General features: G+C 37.3%; 1 protein-coding gene across 6 annotated transcripts in view; it reads right to left on the bottom strand.

The window, feature by feature from the left end:
- The window catches only part of grip2b (glutamate receptor interacting protein 2b), a 298,092-nt gene that overhangs the window by 169,535 nt on the left and 109,156 nt on the right, over window positions 1-19,401 (bottom strand). Inside the window, exon 1 of one of the 6 annotated variants that reach the window (XM_067416283.1) lies at window positions 9,933-10,170. The exons of the other annotated variants lie outside the window; for them this stretch is intronic. Within the exon in view, the coding sequence (XP_067272384.1) occupies window positions 9,933-9,987 (55 nt within the window). The 5' untranslated portion in view covers window positions 9,988-10,170. Of the gene's footprint in view, window positions 1-9,932; window positions 10,171-19,401 lie in introns of those variants that run through there. 6 annotated transcript variants of the gene reach the window in all.

The raw sequence follows: 19,401 nt of genomic DNA, 5'->3' as shown, positions 1-19,401 counted from the left end.
TGAATAATTAAATACACATGCACACGTGTAATTTGCTGTAGTTGTCCAGCCCTTGCCCACCTGCACATCCCAGCTGATATACAATGTAGTCTTGATTTGGGTGGTCACTCTGCATGTGAAAGTTTGAAAGGGTTTTAAATCTTCAAAATCAAGTAAAATGACTCAAAATCAAGTAATTTAAGCATGCCAAAGTCAATTTTAATCATATAAAATGTAATTTCCAAACTGCAAAATTGTGGCCGGTGAAAATGCTGAGTGGCTAGTTATTTTGGAAAACCACTAGCCACGGTGGCTGGTGAGCAAAAAAGTTAATGTCAAGCCCTGCTTATAACGTAGAATTGGTGTAATACACGCAAACTGGTGGATGAACGAAAAACTCGAATGTAGAGCTGTAGGCCTTAGAAATAAATCAAATCGCGACATGGTCTGTGAACATTAAAGCACAAAACACTGCTATATGAATATATGATCTGCTTGTTCTCTCTCTGTGAATGAGCTGCTCCGTCTACTACATATGGACTCTATTATTCTTAAACATTTTTACAAATTAATGATAAAAATAAGTTGTTAATCTAATTCATAGTAATTTATTGAATTTAGTTTATTAGACATGTTTTATTGAAATTTTGATAAACAAAATAAACAAATGGTTTTAAGTTTGTTATAATAAAGCATTTGTTCAACCAAATAAAAAAAGACCAATCTTCTTCATTCATTTAACATCATTTTAACAAGTGATAATAACCATCATTGAATAATAGGTACAGTAAATGTTTAATTGATGTTTTCTGAGATAGTTGTCATATCGTGAAAATCTCATTCTATCACAACCCTACAGGGGAGAGTCCCCCACCACCATTGTTAAAAAAGTAACTAAGTAACTTTTACTCTGAGTACATTTTAAATGAGCTACTTTTTACTTTTACTTGAGTAAATTTTTAGACCAGTAATTTTACTTGTACTTAAGTAAAATTTCATTGAAGTAACAGTACTTTTACTTGAGTAGAATATTTTGTTACTCTTTCCACCTCTGCTGATCGGCTACAATGCTCATATCTGCAACCTTTCATTGATCCATTGATCTAAATATAATGCTATAATCAACACTGTTAGCCTAAAAAGAAACTCAAGGAACAAAACAAGGAACTGACCATTGGCAGGGATTAATCTGAGGGACGGGATAAACGGCTGTTTTTTAAATTCCATCTGCACGCAATACGATAGCGCTACAACCAGAGGAGTTGGTTAACTCAGTTAGTTGACAGATTAAACTTTTGCCGTATCCGGTCGGCAAAACTCAGAACACATCTTCCTTTTTTAAGAATGACTTCAGTCTTCCACAGTCATGGCCAAAGCCGATTCAAAAGGCCGCCATTTGCATGCTACTTTTAAACAAAGAAGCTCGCGAACGGCGGTCTTTCGAATTAATGATTTGATTTGAATGGTGCCGAGGGTGTCTAACTCCCTTTAACGTTTACTGTATCCCTTTTGAAAAATGAGATACAGTAAACGTTAAAGGGAGTTTGACACCCTCCGCACCATTCAAATCAAATCATTCATTTCAAATTACCAATAAACGCACCTTAAAGGGTTAGTTCACCCAAAAATTAACTTGATGTCATTAATGGGGCGGCAGTGGCTCAGTGGTTCATGTAGGTTGGCTACAAACCGGAAGGTTGTTGGTTCGATCCCTGGTTCCACCTGACCAAGTGTCGAGGTGTCCATGAGCAACACACCTAACCCCAGCTGCTCCCGACGAGCTGGATGGCGCCTTACATGGCAGACATCGCCGTCGGTGTATGAATGGGTGAATGTGAGGCAATATGTAAAGCGCTTTGGATGGCCATAGGTCTGTTAAAAGCGCTATATAAATGCAGTCTATAATGACTCACCCTAATGTCTCACCACACCCTTAAGACCTTCACACTTCACCTTCCTGTTCACCTTCACACACAGTTTCAGATATTTTATATATTAGTCCCAGAGCATATGCAGTCAATGCACACTTTCTGTCCATGTCCATGAAAAGGAAAGGGAATAAAAACATCCTCAAAGTAGTCCATATGTGACATCAGTTGGTTAATTAGAATCTCTTGAAGCGTCGAAAATACATTTTGGTCCAAAAATATCAAAAACTATGAATTTATTCAGCATTGTCTTCTCTTCCATGTTTCTCCTAAAAGATTCAAACGGTTAATGTATCAATGATTCGATCAATGCTTCGGGTCGCCAATGTCACGTGATTTCAGCGGTTTGGCACGATCCGAACTTTTGAATCCGAAAGTTTGAATCTTTTTGGAGGATCGCGGAAGAGAAGACAATGCTGAATAAAGTCGTAGTTTTTTATATTTTTGGACCAAAATGTTTTTCAACGCTTCAAGAGATTCTTGTTAACTAATTTAATTGATGTCACATATGGACTACTTTGATGATGTTTTTATTTCCTTTCTGGACATGGACAGTAAAGTGGGCATTGACTGGATATGCTCTCGGACTAAATATAAAATATCTTAAACTGTGTTCTGATGATGAACAGAGGTGTTACGGGTGAGGAACAACATTAGGGTGAGGAGTTAATGACATAAATTTCATTTTTGGGTGAACTAACCCTTTAACTTTAGCTTCTTCAGCTGAATACAGACTAAACATATCTTACACAGATGATAGCTTTTTGTGATCCGTTTTCTCCTCATTCTATATCTGGTTTACAAGATATTTCACATCACATTTTAACTCGTATTACCATATGTTGGGCTTAAAAAGCTAAACAATGACTCTGAAAAAGACTTGAATGTATGTGAGATTACTGTTTAAAAATGAGCCGCAATGCTGTATGTGCAGTAAAATATGCCGCCAAAAATAACTTTCCTTTCACTTTTTAAGCCCTGCCCTTGGCCAACACCATCGCCACACTGACAACAATATCATTAAAAAATAATTGTTACAGCAAACAGCCTTTCGCTGTGCTAAATACCTTTTCTGTGCTAAAATAATTTACTTTGATAAACACATGAAAGAGCAGAGTTGTTGGCTTCTAGCCATGAGGAAAACATATTTACAACTCCCATTTGCAATTTAATGAAAACACCATCTTACTCTTGACTGAGCAAAAGAAAGGTCTGGGTCATGGTTTAATTTGCTGAAATGTTTTCAGATTAATTTAGGCTTACAACATACAAAAGGTCCTTTGAATATTGACTCTTTGTGACTACAAACAATTAACCTTAGAGTCAAAGGATTTGTTACGCTTACGACTTGACACTGGAGACAAAAGAAAAAGTACAAATCTTTTGAAGACTTTCCCAGACTTTGTTTTTAAACTTCCCCATCCACGAACCCTAGGTAGACACAATAACCCAATTTCAAAGGCAAATGCACTTCGTGGTGAACGTAAACAATAACATCTTCAAACAATGCTATGCAATCTTTTCGCCTTGCATATATTCCCTTAGCAGAAAGTTTGCAGAGCAAGGCCCCTAAAGCATTCCCAGGTAGTCAAATAATACATGCGCGAGAAAGCAATAAATCACCCCATCTGGCAACATCCTCTACGCTAGCGACTTGTGACAGGGATCAAAAAGGAAGAGCTTTTGTTTGTACTCATTATCCAGAGTCTTGTAGCTTTCATTTTCTTGAAAAAGCACCGCACCATGCAAACACCCTCAACATGTATGTCCTTTTCTTTTGTAAAAAAAAATCAGGGAATGGATGTACTGTGCAAGGTCTCTTATGAGCCACTTAGAGATGAACATCTACAATGTCACTTCCATCTTTCATCTCCTCGCTTTAATCTGCCTCTTATTCCATCTTCTTCAATCAGTTGCTGTTCAGAATTCTGGCGTTAACAACGTAGCAATGTAAATCTTTGCAATTTCAATCCTTAAATGTACTTTCATCCTCTATACTCATATTATTGGGATGAGAGGGCAGTCATTCGGGAGGGAGACTATCTTCCTCTTTTTCACAGTCATACTTTTCTTTGATCTGTTCTTCTTTGCTTCACTGAACTTTTACCAAAAACGGCAAAAACTCAAATGGCATGAAAAACAGTGGTGCACTGTTAATAATTACTTTCAAGTATTTATATTTTAATTATTTTGTATTATTATTATTAAACTAAACATCCTTAAAAGAAGCAGTTAAGTATAAATACTTACATTTAGGCTACTTCCTAATTTTCCAAAAATATACACTATATTGCCAAAAGTATTGGGACACCCCTCCAAATCTTTGAATGCAGGTGTTCCAATCACTTCCATTCCACATTCTGCTCCTAGGAGCTCAGTTAATTCAAGTGAGGTACCGTGATAGGTTGTCACCTCTGCAATAAGTACATTTTTGAAATTTCCTCACTACTATATATTCCACAGTCAAAGGTTATTGGAATCATAACAAAGTGGAAGCAATTGGGAACAACAGCAACTCAGCCATGAAGTGGTAGGCCTTGTAAAATCACAGAGCAGGGTCAGCGCATGCTGACGCGCACGGTGCGCAGAAGTAGCCAACTTTATGCAGTCAATAGCTACAGGTCTCAAAACTTTGTGTAGCCTTCAGATTAACTCAAGAACAGTGCATAGAGAACCTTATGCAATGGGTTTCCATGGCCGAGCAGCTGCATCCAAGCCTTCTATCACCAAGTGCAATGCAAAGTGTCGTATGCAGTGGTGTAAAGCACACCATTACTGGACTCTAGAGCAGTGGAGAAGTGTTCTCTAGAGTGACCAATCATGCTTCTCTGTCTGCCAATCCAATAGACGTGTCTGGGTTTGGTGGTTGCCAGGAGAACGGTACTTGCCTGACTACATTGTGCCATGTGTAAAGTTTGGTGGACGGGGGGTTATGGTGTGCAATCGTGCTCGGGAACGGTACAAGGCAACCGTGCCTAGTGTGAGTACACCCTTAGTTCCAGTAAAAAAAAAGAACTCTAAAGGCTTCAGCATAGTTTAGGGATTTCCCCTTCCTGTTCCAACATGACTGCGCACCAGTTCACCAAGCAAGGTCCATAAAGACATGGATGAGCGAGTTTGGTGTGGAGGAACTTGACTGGCCTGCACAGTGTGCAATTTGAGTGAATTAGAGCAGAGACTGCGAGCCAGGCCTTCTCGCCCAACATCAGTGCCTGAACTCACAAATGCGCTTCTCGAAAAATGGTCAAAAATTGCCATAAACACACTCCTAAACCTTGTGGAAAGCCTTCCCAGAAGAGCTGAAGCTGTCATAGCTGCAAAGGGTGGGCACACTCCATATTAAACCCTATGGATTAAGAATGGGAATATTTACGTTCATGTGCATATAAAGGCAGGCGTTCCAAAACTTTTTGCAATAAAGTGTATCTTGAGTGAATGTTTATTTTCCCACCCAACAGCCAAATAATTTTTATTTTAAACATAAATTTTAAGTTTAATCACTAAACTTACGCTTAAAACAAGAAAATGTATCTTTTGTAGATCATTTGGCTTCTGAAGTAAACATTTTTTAAATTTTTAATGGGCCATTCACATTGCATTTTATGAGATTTAAAAAATGAGATGGGTAGGTCAGTGGAGAGGAAAAATGCAAGGTCTACTGGCGCAAATGAGTTAAACCTATTTTAACTTAAGTGCCACATTTTTAAAATACTGGTCATGTGTGAGAAAAGCAATTACACATTTTTTTATGGAAAACATAAAACAATGTACCCATGCTGGCAGAATGAGTCAGAATGACTCAAAAACTAGTTTGTGTTATTTTCACATTCTCAATAAAATAAATCAATAAAAAAAAAAAAAAAAAAAAAAGATGTATGATTTGTAGAAATGTGAAACACACACACACACACACACAAACAACAACTAATGAGCTACACTTGTTTGAAGTTGACTGAGTCAATTTTGAGAAAAATCTAGTTCATTTTTCTGAAGGTTCCAAAACCGTCATCTAGCAGTTATACCTTTAAATCTCTGGTAATAACACCAAATGTGGCACACACCAAGTCAAAACCCATATCTATATGAAAATATATTTTCAGCTTTATTGAAAATATTGGTAACACTGCAATACGAGTGAACTAATATGCATTAATTCATGCTTAACTAATGCACAGATAATCATGAGTTAATATATTACTAATGGTGAACTAACCCATTTATTAATGATTACTGCATTAGCAAATAATGAAGATTATATATGATTAAGAGATTAAGTAATCATTAGCTAATGATTTACAAAGGTGACATTATGTTATGACTTTACTTGTTGGGGCGCATGACTATTAACTAATTCAAAGTTAATTCAAAACTCATAACCACAATTACATATCACTTAATCAATTAGTTTAATAGTCATGTGCCCCAACAAGTAAAGTCATAACATGATACCTTTATACATCATTAGCTAATGATTCATTAAAGCAGACAACTGGAAGTTAAAATGCATGGCTTGGACCCGTTGTGGTAGTTAACACGTTAATTTAAATTAATAGTTAATATGTTATTAAGGAGTTAATACATTGTGACATATTTAACTAATAACCATAATAAATGGGTTAGTTCAACATTACTAATACATTAACTCATTATTATCAGTGTATTAGTTAAAAATGAATTAATGCATATTAGTGCACCCGTATTGTAAAGTGTTACCAAATATTTAAAATTGTTACCTAACAGATTTTTCTGCTTAGCAGTCAGTTTTCGAAGTGTGCCACTGGTGCCCAGGGCTAACTCATGAAGCAATCCATGTAGCAAATTTATGCAACAAAATCAATAATAACAATAAATAACGACTTGCTCCAACAAGATTCGCTAACCGAATCTAAGCGTAAGCCACCGATTGAGCTAACATTAGCCACCGACTGAGCACTCTTACCATCATCCATATCCATTACACAACAGGTATTGACTGATTTTGCCAGCACGGGTCACAAATAAAGGAAATATTCAGTGTGCCCAGAAGGCATAGCTGCTTTCCTGAAAGACAGGTAGGTTTTTCCTGTCAAAGTTGTAGAATTTACACAGCTGTCTTCAATCTGATCAGTCTACAATACATTTTTTTAACAATGGTTTCTATATCCCTTGTGAAATTTTTGCCATAATTCAATCAATGTGACATGTATCTTCTCAATGAATGTGAATAGGATAGCTAAAAAAAACCAGTCTAATATAATTGCAAGTCTCCCGCTCGCTGCTTTCAGTTAGTATCTTGGCTGCATAGTTAAATTGAGTGAGAAGTTGATTTTCAGCTTGAAATCTCAAGTGTAGTCAGCCTAGTCTCAGCATTTTTATCAAGCTTGTCCTGAGCCCACCTCTCCATATATAAATCCAATGAAACTGCCACGGCTGATCAACAGTCTTCTCTAGACTGAGTCTTCGTGAAGCTAGCACATATTGACATAAACATGGAATATTCCACGGCAGATCCAAGAGCGTGGATAAACCATGCGGACTAGGAAAGGGATGTTACTGGAAAAAATTATAATTTGCATGAGGACCACAGGCCCAATTGGTTGTATGTTCCAATCCATGAAATTCTATGAAATTTCATCAATTATTCATTCACTTGGACATTGGAAACAATGGTTTTATTGGTTTAACCTAAAGGGCCCTAACAATCTGAGCACATGCTGTGTTCCAGTTCGTATTATGCCCTTTACTTGCTAACTTCCCTCCGTCTTGCTCACTCAGATGTGCGTCATTGCTTATGTTGCGTGAGTGCCCACTACTGACCGAACCTTTGCAATGAGCTGAACTGGAATGCCCTAAGCTCTTGATCACTTGGAGTCCACTAAGTTTTTTTACTTTACGAAACTGTTTAATGCAGCATTCTCTACATATATAGGTGTTTTTGGGTTGTTTTGAATGTTTTTAATAATAATTAAAATATCATAGAGTTGTTTGTGATGGGGTAAATAAAACGCTATATGTGATGTCATAATCGTGTTGCATTGTGGTATATGAAGCTGCATGAAGTGTACATATGAAGAGTAGACTCGCTGCCTCGGTCAAAATCAAGGGAGCGAGGGTCTGTCCATATAAACTTCCCTTGTCCGCTTGACGAAGCGGAACACACTTCAAAATGGTAGCAGGGATTCCCCCGAGGGGAAGTTCACAAGTGTGTGTCTAAAAGTGGAGTGGAACGCAGCAATAGTCTGAAGCACAGGGCGCACGTGCACATAGGACATGTCTGAATCCACTTTTGCTACTTTAACAACAAAAAATATGCCTGTGCACCAGGTGCATGGTCCAGAAGGGTGGTACCTAGTCTCTTAATGAGTTATGGGTGTGTTTTGGGTGTAACGTACAATAAACCAATCAGAGTATGGTCTCCCATTCCCTTTAAAGGCCAGTTGCACTCCCACCATGGCGGATTCGCTGTTTACATGGAGGAATTTGCAAGCGGAAAAACGGAATGCTTCTTTAGAGATCTTTTTATTTTTAATATTAAAAATGTTGTTTGCTGCTGCGCATCCCTGTGTGTGTAATAAGCATATATAACTGCGTTGTTGGTCAATGGCGCAGTCGTTTTCAGTTGCCAACACACTAACGATGCTCCTGAATACATCTCGTTTTCAGACAAGTACACCCATGGGTGAACAGATGGATGTGAGCGTGTTTGCTATTTAAAAGAAATGTGAAAATGCTAACTGCGTCAGGCTAAAACTAGCAAAAAATACTTGTCACCCCTGGAGTTACATTGCGCTGGGTTTATGATAGGGCCCAAAGTCTTTCCCACCCAATTTGTGGACATTGCATCATTAATCACTTTATGAATGTGTATTCCTAGCATTGTTCCCAGCTGCCGAAATCTATTTGCCTATATGGCTAGATGGCCAACTGGGATTCATTGTGTGTGGTCAACTGTTTCTTTTGTCTGAATACATGATATGTCAGTTTGAGGAATGACCATGAAGAAACAGAGAATAAAATGTCTCTAACATACATGTTTTCGAAGAAAAAATGGATTATGCAAAGCAGGAAATGGGACAAGGAAAGAGTAGGAACCCTAGAGAAAGCTCATGCGCATCACCCACCATTGATACATAAACTTGAACTTCCGCCAAGGACCAAAACATTGAAACTATCTGCACCCCCACACACAAGCTTCTACAGTCTTGAACTTTTGTAGGCATTGCTTTACTGATTTCTTGCATAGTAGCTTAAGGCTAGAGATCCTGAGATGCATAAAAACGAGTTCTCCTTAATGGATGGATCAGAAGAAGTGTCAAACTTATCAGCTTTATGTCTGCCCAGGCCTGTTAAATTTAAGATCACAGCCGAGAGCGGTTTTACACTTTTGGGAATACTGTAAGTGATCTGTACACTGTTATATAGATCATAACTCTACATGTATTTTTTTCCATGCTGGCAAAATAAAGGGGTTGAGGAGTACAACAAAACAAAAAAAGAAGAGATTTTTTTAGCACAACACAAAGATGCTTTTAGGTTTTGTAGTAAAAAAAAAAAAAAAAAGCTGTTTTTGTGCCTCTAACGTCACTACAAAGTGTGAAGGCCTTTTAATTCCAGACTAAAAATATCACTCACTGTAATGAAACATTAATGAAAAGAAATGATAAACATTTGAGCACTCTTGATGTTAAGAATAAATTATAAATAAGCCAAAGAAAAAGACCAGAAGAGGTTTATCAATACCTACGGCAAACACAATTCAAGCACACCATAAGTTATCACCGTCCTTGGATTTTAAAGGAATGTCTATAATAGACTTAAGCAAACATCTTTTTGGATTGGCTTTCCTGCTTCTTGGGGGAAAAAAGCATACTAGACAAGCCTGATATTAAGTTTCAAAAATCAGTAGGCAAGGCAAGATTACATGCACACAAGACAGACAGTTAATTACACACACTAATTACACAGTAATCCTGAAACTCAACACTTGGAAAGGTTCGGACCCCCATCCCAAAAAGCTTTTTGTTAAAGTGGTGCATTGCACAATACCCTTGATCCTGCGTCTGATGACCCCCATCCGGCACTTGAGCGAAACGGAAAACATATCCTCCTCTTACCGCCTCCTCTCCTCTTCAGCGACTCATCGTTGGAAGAAAAAAAAAAGAGAGGGAGAGGGGAAAATAGCTCCAAAGCACTGTGGTAGGAGTCACATGGCACTCTCAGGAGCGGTCCGCCACTCCACAAAGGCAGGGAAACAAAACAAGAAAAGGCAATTTCTCATTCTCTACCTCTCTACACGTTACATACCCATCCTAGCTGAGGAAAGTTGTGGCGCTCTCAGGCAAGGCGGCATCTGTCAGAATGACAGAGCGAGTGAGGGAGTAAAAAAAAAAAGAGCCTGGGAACAAACGAGTTGTTCAAGCTCCTGCCAAAGAACACCTCGGCATCTGAGTACTTCCTTGTCATGTCTTTGGATCGGTACAAGAATGGTAATCAATATTTATAACTCCGACATCACTCCCTCCTTTTGCAGATATCTTCTTTTTTTCCCTTTTCATATCCTCCAGTATGCTACTTGCCCTTTGTCTTTTTTGCACTCTTGATCACTTTTTCCTGTCTCTATCATTTTCTCGTTCTAGCTCGCGCGCTCAACCGGTAACATGGAAAAGCCTTTGGGAAATGAATAGAATTACTCCTCTCTTTTCCCATATTGGAATTCTGCTATAATTAATCATAGCGGTGCAGAGTTGATCGCTCCATGTAATACAGCGGTGGTTAAGGGATGATAGCAATACTCCACACAATGCATCAACTTCATAACACTCCTAATAAGTGAAGCAGTGCGGTGTAGATGTATGAGGAAGGGAGGAACGCAACCGCACTTTATGGAGATAAAAGCTCACTTGCTTGCATTGTACTAAATATAAGTTCAGTGTACCAGATGCTAACTTCAATTGTTGCACACCAAAACGGCTTAGGAATATCTCTTCATTAGTAGGGTGATGCTTGGTTTCTAAAATAAAATGTTACCCAGAGAGGCATGACTTTTAATCATGATTTAAGGAGTGCCCCTGGGCTCTGTACTTGGCCTAATTAAATTCTGTAAAATGGAATGTATGCTTTGACAGATTTCACATAGGACATACTTCACATTTATTTTAAAGGCGATTTTGATGCAATCAAAATCGAGATAAACCGTCAAGGTAAACTAATAAAACACGACTTTGTGTTGCATTCTGTATTGTGCGTCATGTATTATGCATTTATGGCATGATTTGATACTAAATGTCCTACATAGGATCCTACCAGGCGCGACGTGAGTGTTTTTTGGTAGTTTCAGCCTGACGCAGTTATCATTTTCACGTCCAACGCTAAGATTTGATGAATCATGCCAATACACACATGTATTTAAACTGACTCGTCAGGTTAAGGGTTTCTATATTCCGCCATGTAAACAGCGAATCCGCCATGGTGTGAGCACAATTGGCTTTTAAAGGGAATGGGAGATCAGACTCTGATTGGTTTATTGCTTGTTACATCCAAAAACCACCCATGACTCAATAAGAGACAAGGTACAACCCTTTTAGATAGGGCTGAATGATATTCTGTTTTAACATCGACATTGCGATGTGCGCGTGCGATAGTCACATCGCCGAAACAAGGGTAGTAGCCCATGGTGTATTAAGAGAACAGTAGCACACAGTAAACACGCAGAGTTTGTTGCTGGAGTGACATGCACCTTCCTCGTGCCTGCACAGTGATTGGTTCGCTGTGCCGCTGCTCACCGCTCACGGCCAAACATTCACTGCTAAAAATGCGCGACAAAGAGGATCCGAAGAGGAAAAAAAAGGTTCATACCAGAAATCATCTTTTTGGGACTATTTCGGCTACATAAAGGAGGATGTTGAACAAAAAGAGGTACTTTGCATGGAGTGTCTTGTGGCGACAAAACAAGAAAACCAATTTGTCTAATCACTTAAAACGGCACCACAAAGATCTTTACGACGAATACAAAGCAGGGCTCGACATTAACGCTTGTCCGGGACATGTGGGTGTTTTGAAGGGACAAGTGAAAGAGAATTTTACTTGCCCGACGGACAAGAGCCTGATTAAAACAAACGAAAAAACGATCGATTGTGGATAATATATAATGAACTGATGATAATAAGGTCGCGCTGTTGACGCTCGTGCAGCCTCTCGAGGAGAAATCACAACACTAGAGCGTTTTCCTGAATACCATCACGACTGAAAATGACACTGATTTCATATGACAGTTTCATAAACAACTATTTAACATTCACTTTAGATTTTAGATGCAAATTCACAGCAGACCCGTAACAAATCTTACTCATAGCAACAAGTCTGAACAATTCAGCGTTTGAATGAATCGTTTGAATGAATGACTCAGTGACTCACTCATTAAGACGGTCACCTGCTGCCACCTACTGGAGGTTTAGTTTCATGTTTAAACATACTTTCCAACATTTCTTAATAGCACGGAATGGTAATTATTGACTTTAGCCTGGATTGATTGCTCTCAATATCGCAATATATATCGTTTAGGCGCAAAAATATCGCAATGTAATTTTTTTTACAATATTGTGCAGCCCTACTTTTAGACCATGTGCCTGGCACGACAACCATATTTCCTATTGTTAAACTAGCAAAAGTGGATTCGGACATAAGTGCACCTGCGCGATGAGCTTCAGACCATGCACTCAGATCGTTAAAAAAGACTAATGAGATACTCTAATACTTATGAGATACTGTAATACTAAAGTTTTTTTTTTTTTTTACTTTCTGTTTTTCCTCATTCTAAGACACCTACAGTATATACACATATACAAAACACCACATCATCCTCCTGGCCTTATTCTTGCACGCTTGCAGGGTTCGCGTCACACACACCTTGATTTGGCAAAGATTTTACGCCAGATGCCCTTTCTAACACAACCCAGCACAACCTGGGACAAATTTACACACACACGACATTTTGGCATATCCAGTCCTAACCTGCATGTCTTTTGACTGCTGGTAAACCGGACAACCCACTGGAAACCCACGCTGAGAACATGAAAACTCTCATCAAGAGCTTGAACCGAGGACCTTCTTGCTGTGAGGCGACAGGACTACCCACTGTGCCGCCCCATAAACACCATAGTTCTTCATAATTAATGAAGATATGCAAATTATTGGCGCTTTTTACTGAAACATTAATGATCTGCCTATGGTACTCCATATTGACGTCGCCTTTTGATGTGTGCTGCTTACCTGAAAGTCCAGATACATATTTTCATGCAGTTTATCATATGCATTTCAAATTCATTCACATGCATAATGTAAAACAATGAAGTCATGAGGCATTAAATATAATGATTATCTGATATGTCCTTGCTTCAAGCTCATAGATTCATTTTAAATGTTACATTATAATTGCTCTGTAATGTAATACTGGTTTAAATTTACACCGTGTCTTAAACTGAGTAATCAAATTAAACTGAGCCTCATCTTTAGAAGAGAGCGCACTTAAACTCATCAAGGCTAGCACAATTGCCCAGAGATTACCTTTCTCAACTATTACATTTCATAGACTTAGCTTTCAAAATAGCTAAAGGTCACAGATTACCACAATACGCAATTATGTTATTGCACTTCTTTAAAAACAATGGCTGATCGATTACCTTGACCTCAGCCATTATTTGCAATGTACTAAGTTCTAAGCTAACCACAGCCATTAACGTTCAAGACGTTAAGGCTTCTATTATGCCCCATTATGAAGGAACACTACATCTGCTATATCTAGATGCCACAAAGAGTTAAAAAAATATCACTGTCTATGATGCATCTCCAGTGGATTAAAACCCTTAGGCCATAATCATACAGTTCTTCCCAAAAATACGTAAATGCAGAAGCAAATGCTTTGCCAATGTTGCATATAGTCCCCTAGTACATAAAGCTGAAGTTAAAATACTTTACTATTCTATCATAATATGCCGAGACATTTAGCTGACATTTATGTAAGGTATTATCATACCCTCAGACCTGGACAAGTGACCCAAATGAGATCTCAAATGACCAAATAATGAAAATGACCCCGTGATTTACTCACCCTCAAGCCATGCGTGTATATGACATTCTTCTTTCAGACGAACACAATCGGGGTTATATTAAAAAATGTCCTGGCTAATCCAAGCTTTATAATGGCAGTGAATGGCAGCCCAAAATTTTGAAGCCCAAAAAGGGCATCCGTCCATTATAAAAGTGCTCCACACGGGTTAATAAAGGCCTTTTGAAGTGAAGCGAGGCATTTGGATAAGAACAATATCCATATTTAACATCTTATACAGTAAAATATCTAGCTTCTGGCGGACCGTCTTTCGTATTCAGCTTATGAATAAAGTGTAACAGCACGACAATGATGTCGAACGTAGCACAAGCGTTTTTAACTGCGAGATTTTTTTTTTTTTACATTTTTGGGTGAACTATCCCTTTAATGCAGATTAAAGCATACACATCCTGAAATGGATAAACTAATTAAATGAAAAGTCAGTCATGAAAGCAAAACGTATTTGAAAAAAAGATATGCTGTCAGAACTCTCACTTCTCTCATTCTTTTATAAAAGTGGTGGCCCCGTTTCATATCTCTTTATTAAAAAAACCTGTTATATAACGTCCTTCAGCTCATTATTAATTCTACCTCTTCCCCGAGTGCAACACTTGACAAAAAATAGGGTAACACATTATTTTAGGGTTCAGTTATGATCTATTAACTAGTGGCATGCATATTACTAGGATATTGTCTGTTTATTAGTACTTATAAAGCACGTATTAATGCCTTATTCTGGTTGACCTTATTCTAAATCCCTTAATCCTACCCAATACATAAACTTAAATGATACAAAAAAGACCTTACTAACTATTAATAATCAGTAAATTAGGAGTTTATTGAGGCAGAAGTCGTAGTTAATAATGAATATGTGCTCCCCATACTAAATTGTTACCAAAAATAGAAATGAAACAAAAGTAAAATAATCATTTGCATAAAACAAATGTCAATACTTTTTATAAATATTCAAAAAAAGAAGGTATTTTACTGAAACGGTGTGCATTAATTGTGTTTTTTATTTTCCCTATAAGGTGTTGCATCACATTTCCATCCGCTAGTACAGCTAGTGCTGCTAAAGTAATAATCCACTTTTTTTTTTCTTCTAAAAAGCATCCTTCCATCTTTCCATGCTACAGATTTTGTTTTCCTATACACAAAACTTGTAAAGTTTTGGTTCCACTAAAGATTCATGAATTTCACAATACAAGTTCAATTTTTGTTTCTTTTAACCTTTTATAGCACTACTACACAGGTTTCCCAATTTACACAGTTTTAAGGTAACCGTATTGCCTCGTCTACAATTGAAAGATGTGTTTTTCATTCTTTTTGCTCAAAGAAATGCGAAGGAAATATAGCTGCATTTTGATCTCTGGGCTTGCTGTGTAATTTACTCGTAAACTCTGATTAAAATGCATGCTTGCCTCCTACCCCAAGAAAAAACAGACCAAAAACTAGGCCATTTCCAAAATAGCAGCGTTCAGGCCTATTCTGTGCTTCATAATAAAGTTGCTAAATAGAAAATGATTCAGCCATTAATAAAGCATGTGTATGCTTTCCTGTTACATGACCGTTTTTTTTGTCTTTTTTTACTCTCTCTCTCTCCCCCTCTCTCTCTATGAATTAGTGCCAAGCAATATAGATACAGCCACGCTAAATATATTCCAAATGCTAAAAATGTTAATTAAAAAATCAAATAAAAAAAAATTAATCTAATTAATAACTAAACGTATACCATTTGAATTAAATATATTCAAACTTTTAATGTGGCATGTTCAGTAAACAATTTGGAGTGATGAGGCAAATTAATCATTGAATCAGAGTTTTCAAATCTGTTAAATCAACATAGTGTACAGATTCACAGAAATCACCCTCACCCTCATCTGACTATTGGGTCGCTTTGAACCGAACATTTTTTTCTGGATTTTTTTTTAAATTGAGTGTTCATCGGAGTGGTCCAAAACCTTAGGACTTTTGTCGCACTTGAACTACGACCTCACACAAAAAAATTGACAGGATTCGAAGAGTTTATGTGGTTGAAATTAATAAAAAGTAACAAATCAGTCCCTCACGATTCAATTTGACCCCCTTAGGAACGAGTGGAATGCAAGGAATGCTTCATTATACATAGAAAACCCCCCCCAAAAAAATTCAAAATTAAAACTAAACTTTACCAAAAAAAAAAAAATTATAATGTCTACATTATAGAGATTGGCAGAAACACCCAATGTGAGATAACCAAATTATGTATGATTATGTAAAAAATATATATATTATTTATATAAAATATATATAAAATAAAATATATATTATATATATATACTATATATATATATACAGTCTTGTTCAAAATAATAGCAGTACAATGTGACTAACCAGAATAATCAAGGTTTTTCGTATATTTTTTTATTGCTACGTGGCAAACAAGTTACCAGTAGGTTCAGTAGATTCTCAGAAAACAAATGAGACCCAGCATTCATGATATGCACGCTCTTAAGGCTGTGCAATTGGGCAATTAGTTGAAAGGGGTGTGTTCAAAAAAATAGCAGTGTGGCATTCAATCACTGAGGTCATCAATTTTGTGAAGAAACAGGTGTGAATCAGGTGGCCCCTATTTAAGGATGAAGCCAACACTTGTTGAACATGCATTTGAAAGCTGAGGAAAATGGGTCGTTCAAGACATTGTTCAGAAGAACAGCGTACTTTGATTAAAAAGTTGATTAGAGAGGGGAAAACCTATAAAGAGGTGCAAAAAATGATAGGCTGTTCAGCTAAAATGATCTCCAATGCCTTTAAATGGAGAGCAAAACCAGAGAGACGTGGAAGAAAACGGAAGACAACCATCAAAATGGATAGAAGAATAACCAGAATGGCAAAGGCTCAGCCAATGATCACCTCCAGGATGATCAAAGACAGTCTGGAGTTACCTGTAAGTACTGTGACAGTTAGAAGACGTCTGTGTGAAGCTAATCTGTTTTCAAGAATCCCCCGCAAAGTCCCTCTGTTAAAAAAAAGGCATGTGCAGAAGAGGTTACAATTTGCCAAAGAACACATCAACTGGCCTAAAGAGAAATGGAGGAACATTTTGTGGACTGATGAGAGTAAAATTGTTCTTTTTGGGTCCAAGGGCGACAGGCAGTTTGTGAGACGACCCCCAAACTCTGAATTCAAGCCACAGTACACAGTGAAGACAGTGAAGCATGGAGGTGCAAGCATCATGATATGGGCATGTTTCTCCTACTATGGTGTTGGGCCTATTTATCGCATACCAGGGATCATGGATCAGTTTGCATATGTTAAAATACTTGAAGAGGTCATGTTGCCCTATGCTGAAGAGGACATGCCCATGAAACGGTTGTTTCAACAAGACAATGACCCAAAACACACTAGTAAACGGGCAAAGTCTTGGTTCCAAACCAACAAAATTAATGTTATGGAGTGGCCAGCCCAATCTCCAGACCTTAATCCAATTGAGAACTTGTGGGGTGATATCAAAAATGCTGTTTCTGAAGCAAAACCAAGAAATGTGAATGAATTGTGGAATGTTGTTAAAGAATCATGGAGTGGAATAACAGCTGAGAGGTGCCACAAGTTGGTTGACTCCATGCCACACAGATGTCAAGCAGTTTTAAAAAACTGTGGTCATACAACTAAATATTAGTTTAGTGATTCACAGGATTGCTAAATCCCAGAAAAAAAAAATGTTTGTACAAAATAGCAATAAAAAATATACTAAAAACCTTGATTATTCTGGTTAGTCACATTGTACTGCTATTATTTTGAACAATACTGTATATATATATATATATATATATATATATATATATATATATATATATATGTATATGTATATATATATATATATATATATATATATATATATATATATACCCTTAACAAATTACCATTTATTTAACATCTGTAGTTGTTTGATAAACTTTAATGGCAGACAGGTATTTAATTGGGCTGCTGAATGCATGGATGTAATATTTGTGACACATCTTAAGTTAATACCTACCTGTTTATGTACACTTAAGCCATAACTGACTGTGTTCATGCAATGGACATTTTGACATTAGTGTGCGCGTGTATTTGACTTTTCAAGAGCAAGGAGAACTGATCACTCGTGTGAGAGAGAGCGCGCACGCGAGAGAGCACTTTTGTTGTGTCATTCAGTGCGATTCCGCCTATCTCGCCTTCACTAAGTATAAAGAGTTGTAGTTGAATTGTTGCCAATTTTGTGATACAACGGTCTTGGCATTTCATTTAGCTGTAAATTATATTCAACCCGCCAAAGTGGCTAGTGGGAGTGGCTGCCGTACCCGCCACAGCTGAAATCTACCCGCATTTGGCGGGTTGGCGGGTGTTAATGTCAAGCCCTGTATATATATATATATATATATATATATATATATATATATATATATATATATATATATATATATATATATATATAATATTCTGTACCCGATTTTGTTTTTGTGGTACAGAAAACTTAGAAAAGAAAAATATATATATTAATCTAAGTTTTCTGTACCACAAAAACAAAATCTGGGTAATTTTGACCTGTGAGGGACAGGTTGTTGTCCTAGTCCTTTACTGTGCATTGTCAGACAAGAAAGGATCAAGTAACTTCCCAAAAAAGCAAAAAAGTTCTTTTAACTTAAATAAAAGAAGGTAAGTTTTTGTGCTTTTGTAAGTTTAGTCAACTCAAATATCCAAGCTGTCACTTAGTACAACTTCAAATTTCAAGTCGAATAAACATTTAGGGCAACACAAACACTTACTTTTTTAAGTAGAACAAACAACTTTTTGTTCTTTTGTTTGTCTGTTTACAGTGTATATAAAATATAGCATGTTATGCATATTTCCCTCTGTTTCCTTTCCTCCCTTTACACTTGCTTGATCTCTTCCTCTTATCTCATGAGGCATTAAAGATGAAACTGTCACATTGCACACAGTAAACAAGAACACAAAGCCATAGTTTACTCCAGGTCCTGAAACAGATGCTGCATCATTTCTCTAATGAGGACAGCGGTTCAGCCCCACGTCTCTGCAGTGGTAGGAGGACCGACCGTCCTACATGTCCTGCTTCAACACTGAGGCTATCGGCTATCAGACTTAATGGAGAAAGTCTGTTCGGTAATGATATGGAGGAGCCAAGGTGAATGTCACCGGCGACTCCCAGATATTGATCTATGATTGGCCATAGCTGATTTTGAGGAGAGGTTGTGTGTAGAAGTTTAGTGGGAAAAGGCTTATTTTTAGTCATCGCAAATGACAGGTTTCATGAAGTTAATTATGTATATTAACGGCTATACATATTATATATAAATAGCTATATGTCTTGGTAAATTGATTAAATATTATGTAAAATAATAGCTTACAACAGGACTAAATTATAATGAAATCTTA

This window comes from Pseudorasbora parva, chromosome 14, assembly GCF_024679245.1.
Source record: "Pseudorasbora parva isolate DD20220531a chromosome 14, ASM2467924v1, whole genome shotgun sequence".
In the NCBI taxonomy this organism is placed as follows: Eukaryota; Metazoa; Chordata; class Actinopteri; order Cypriniformes; family Gobionidae; genus Pseudorasbora; species Pseudorasbora parva.
Note: the sequence above shows the minus strand (reverse complement) of the source record. Positions and strands in the feature narration are given on the sequence as shown.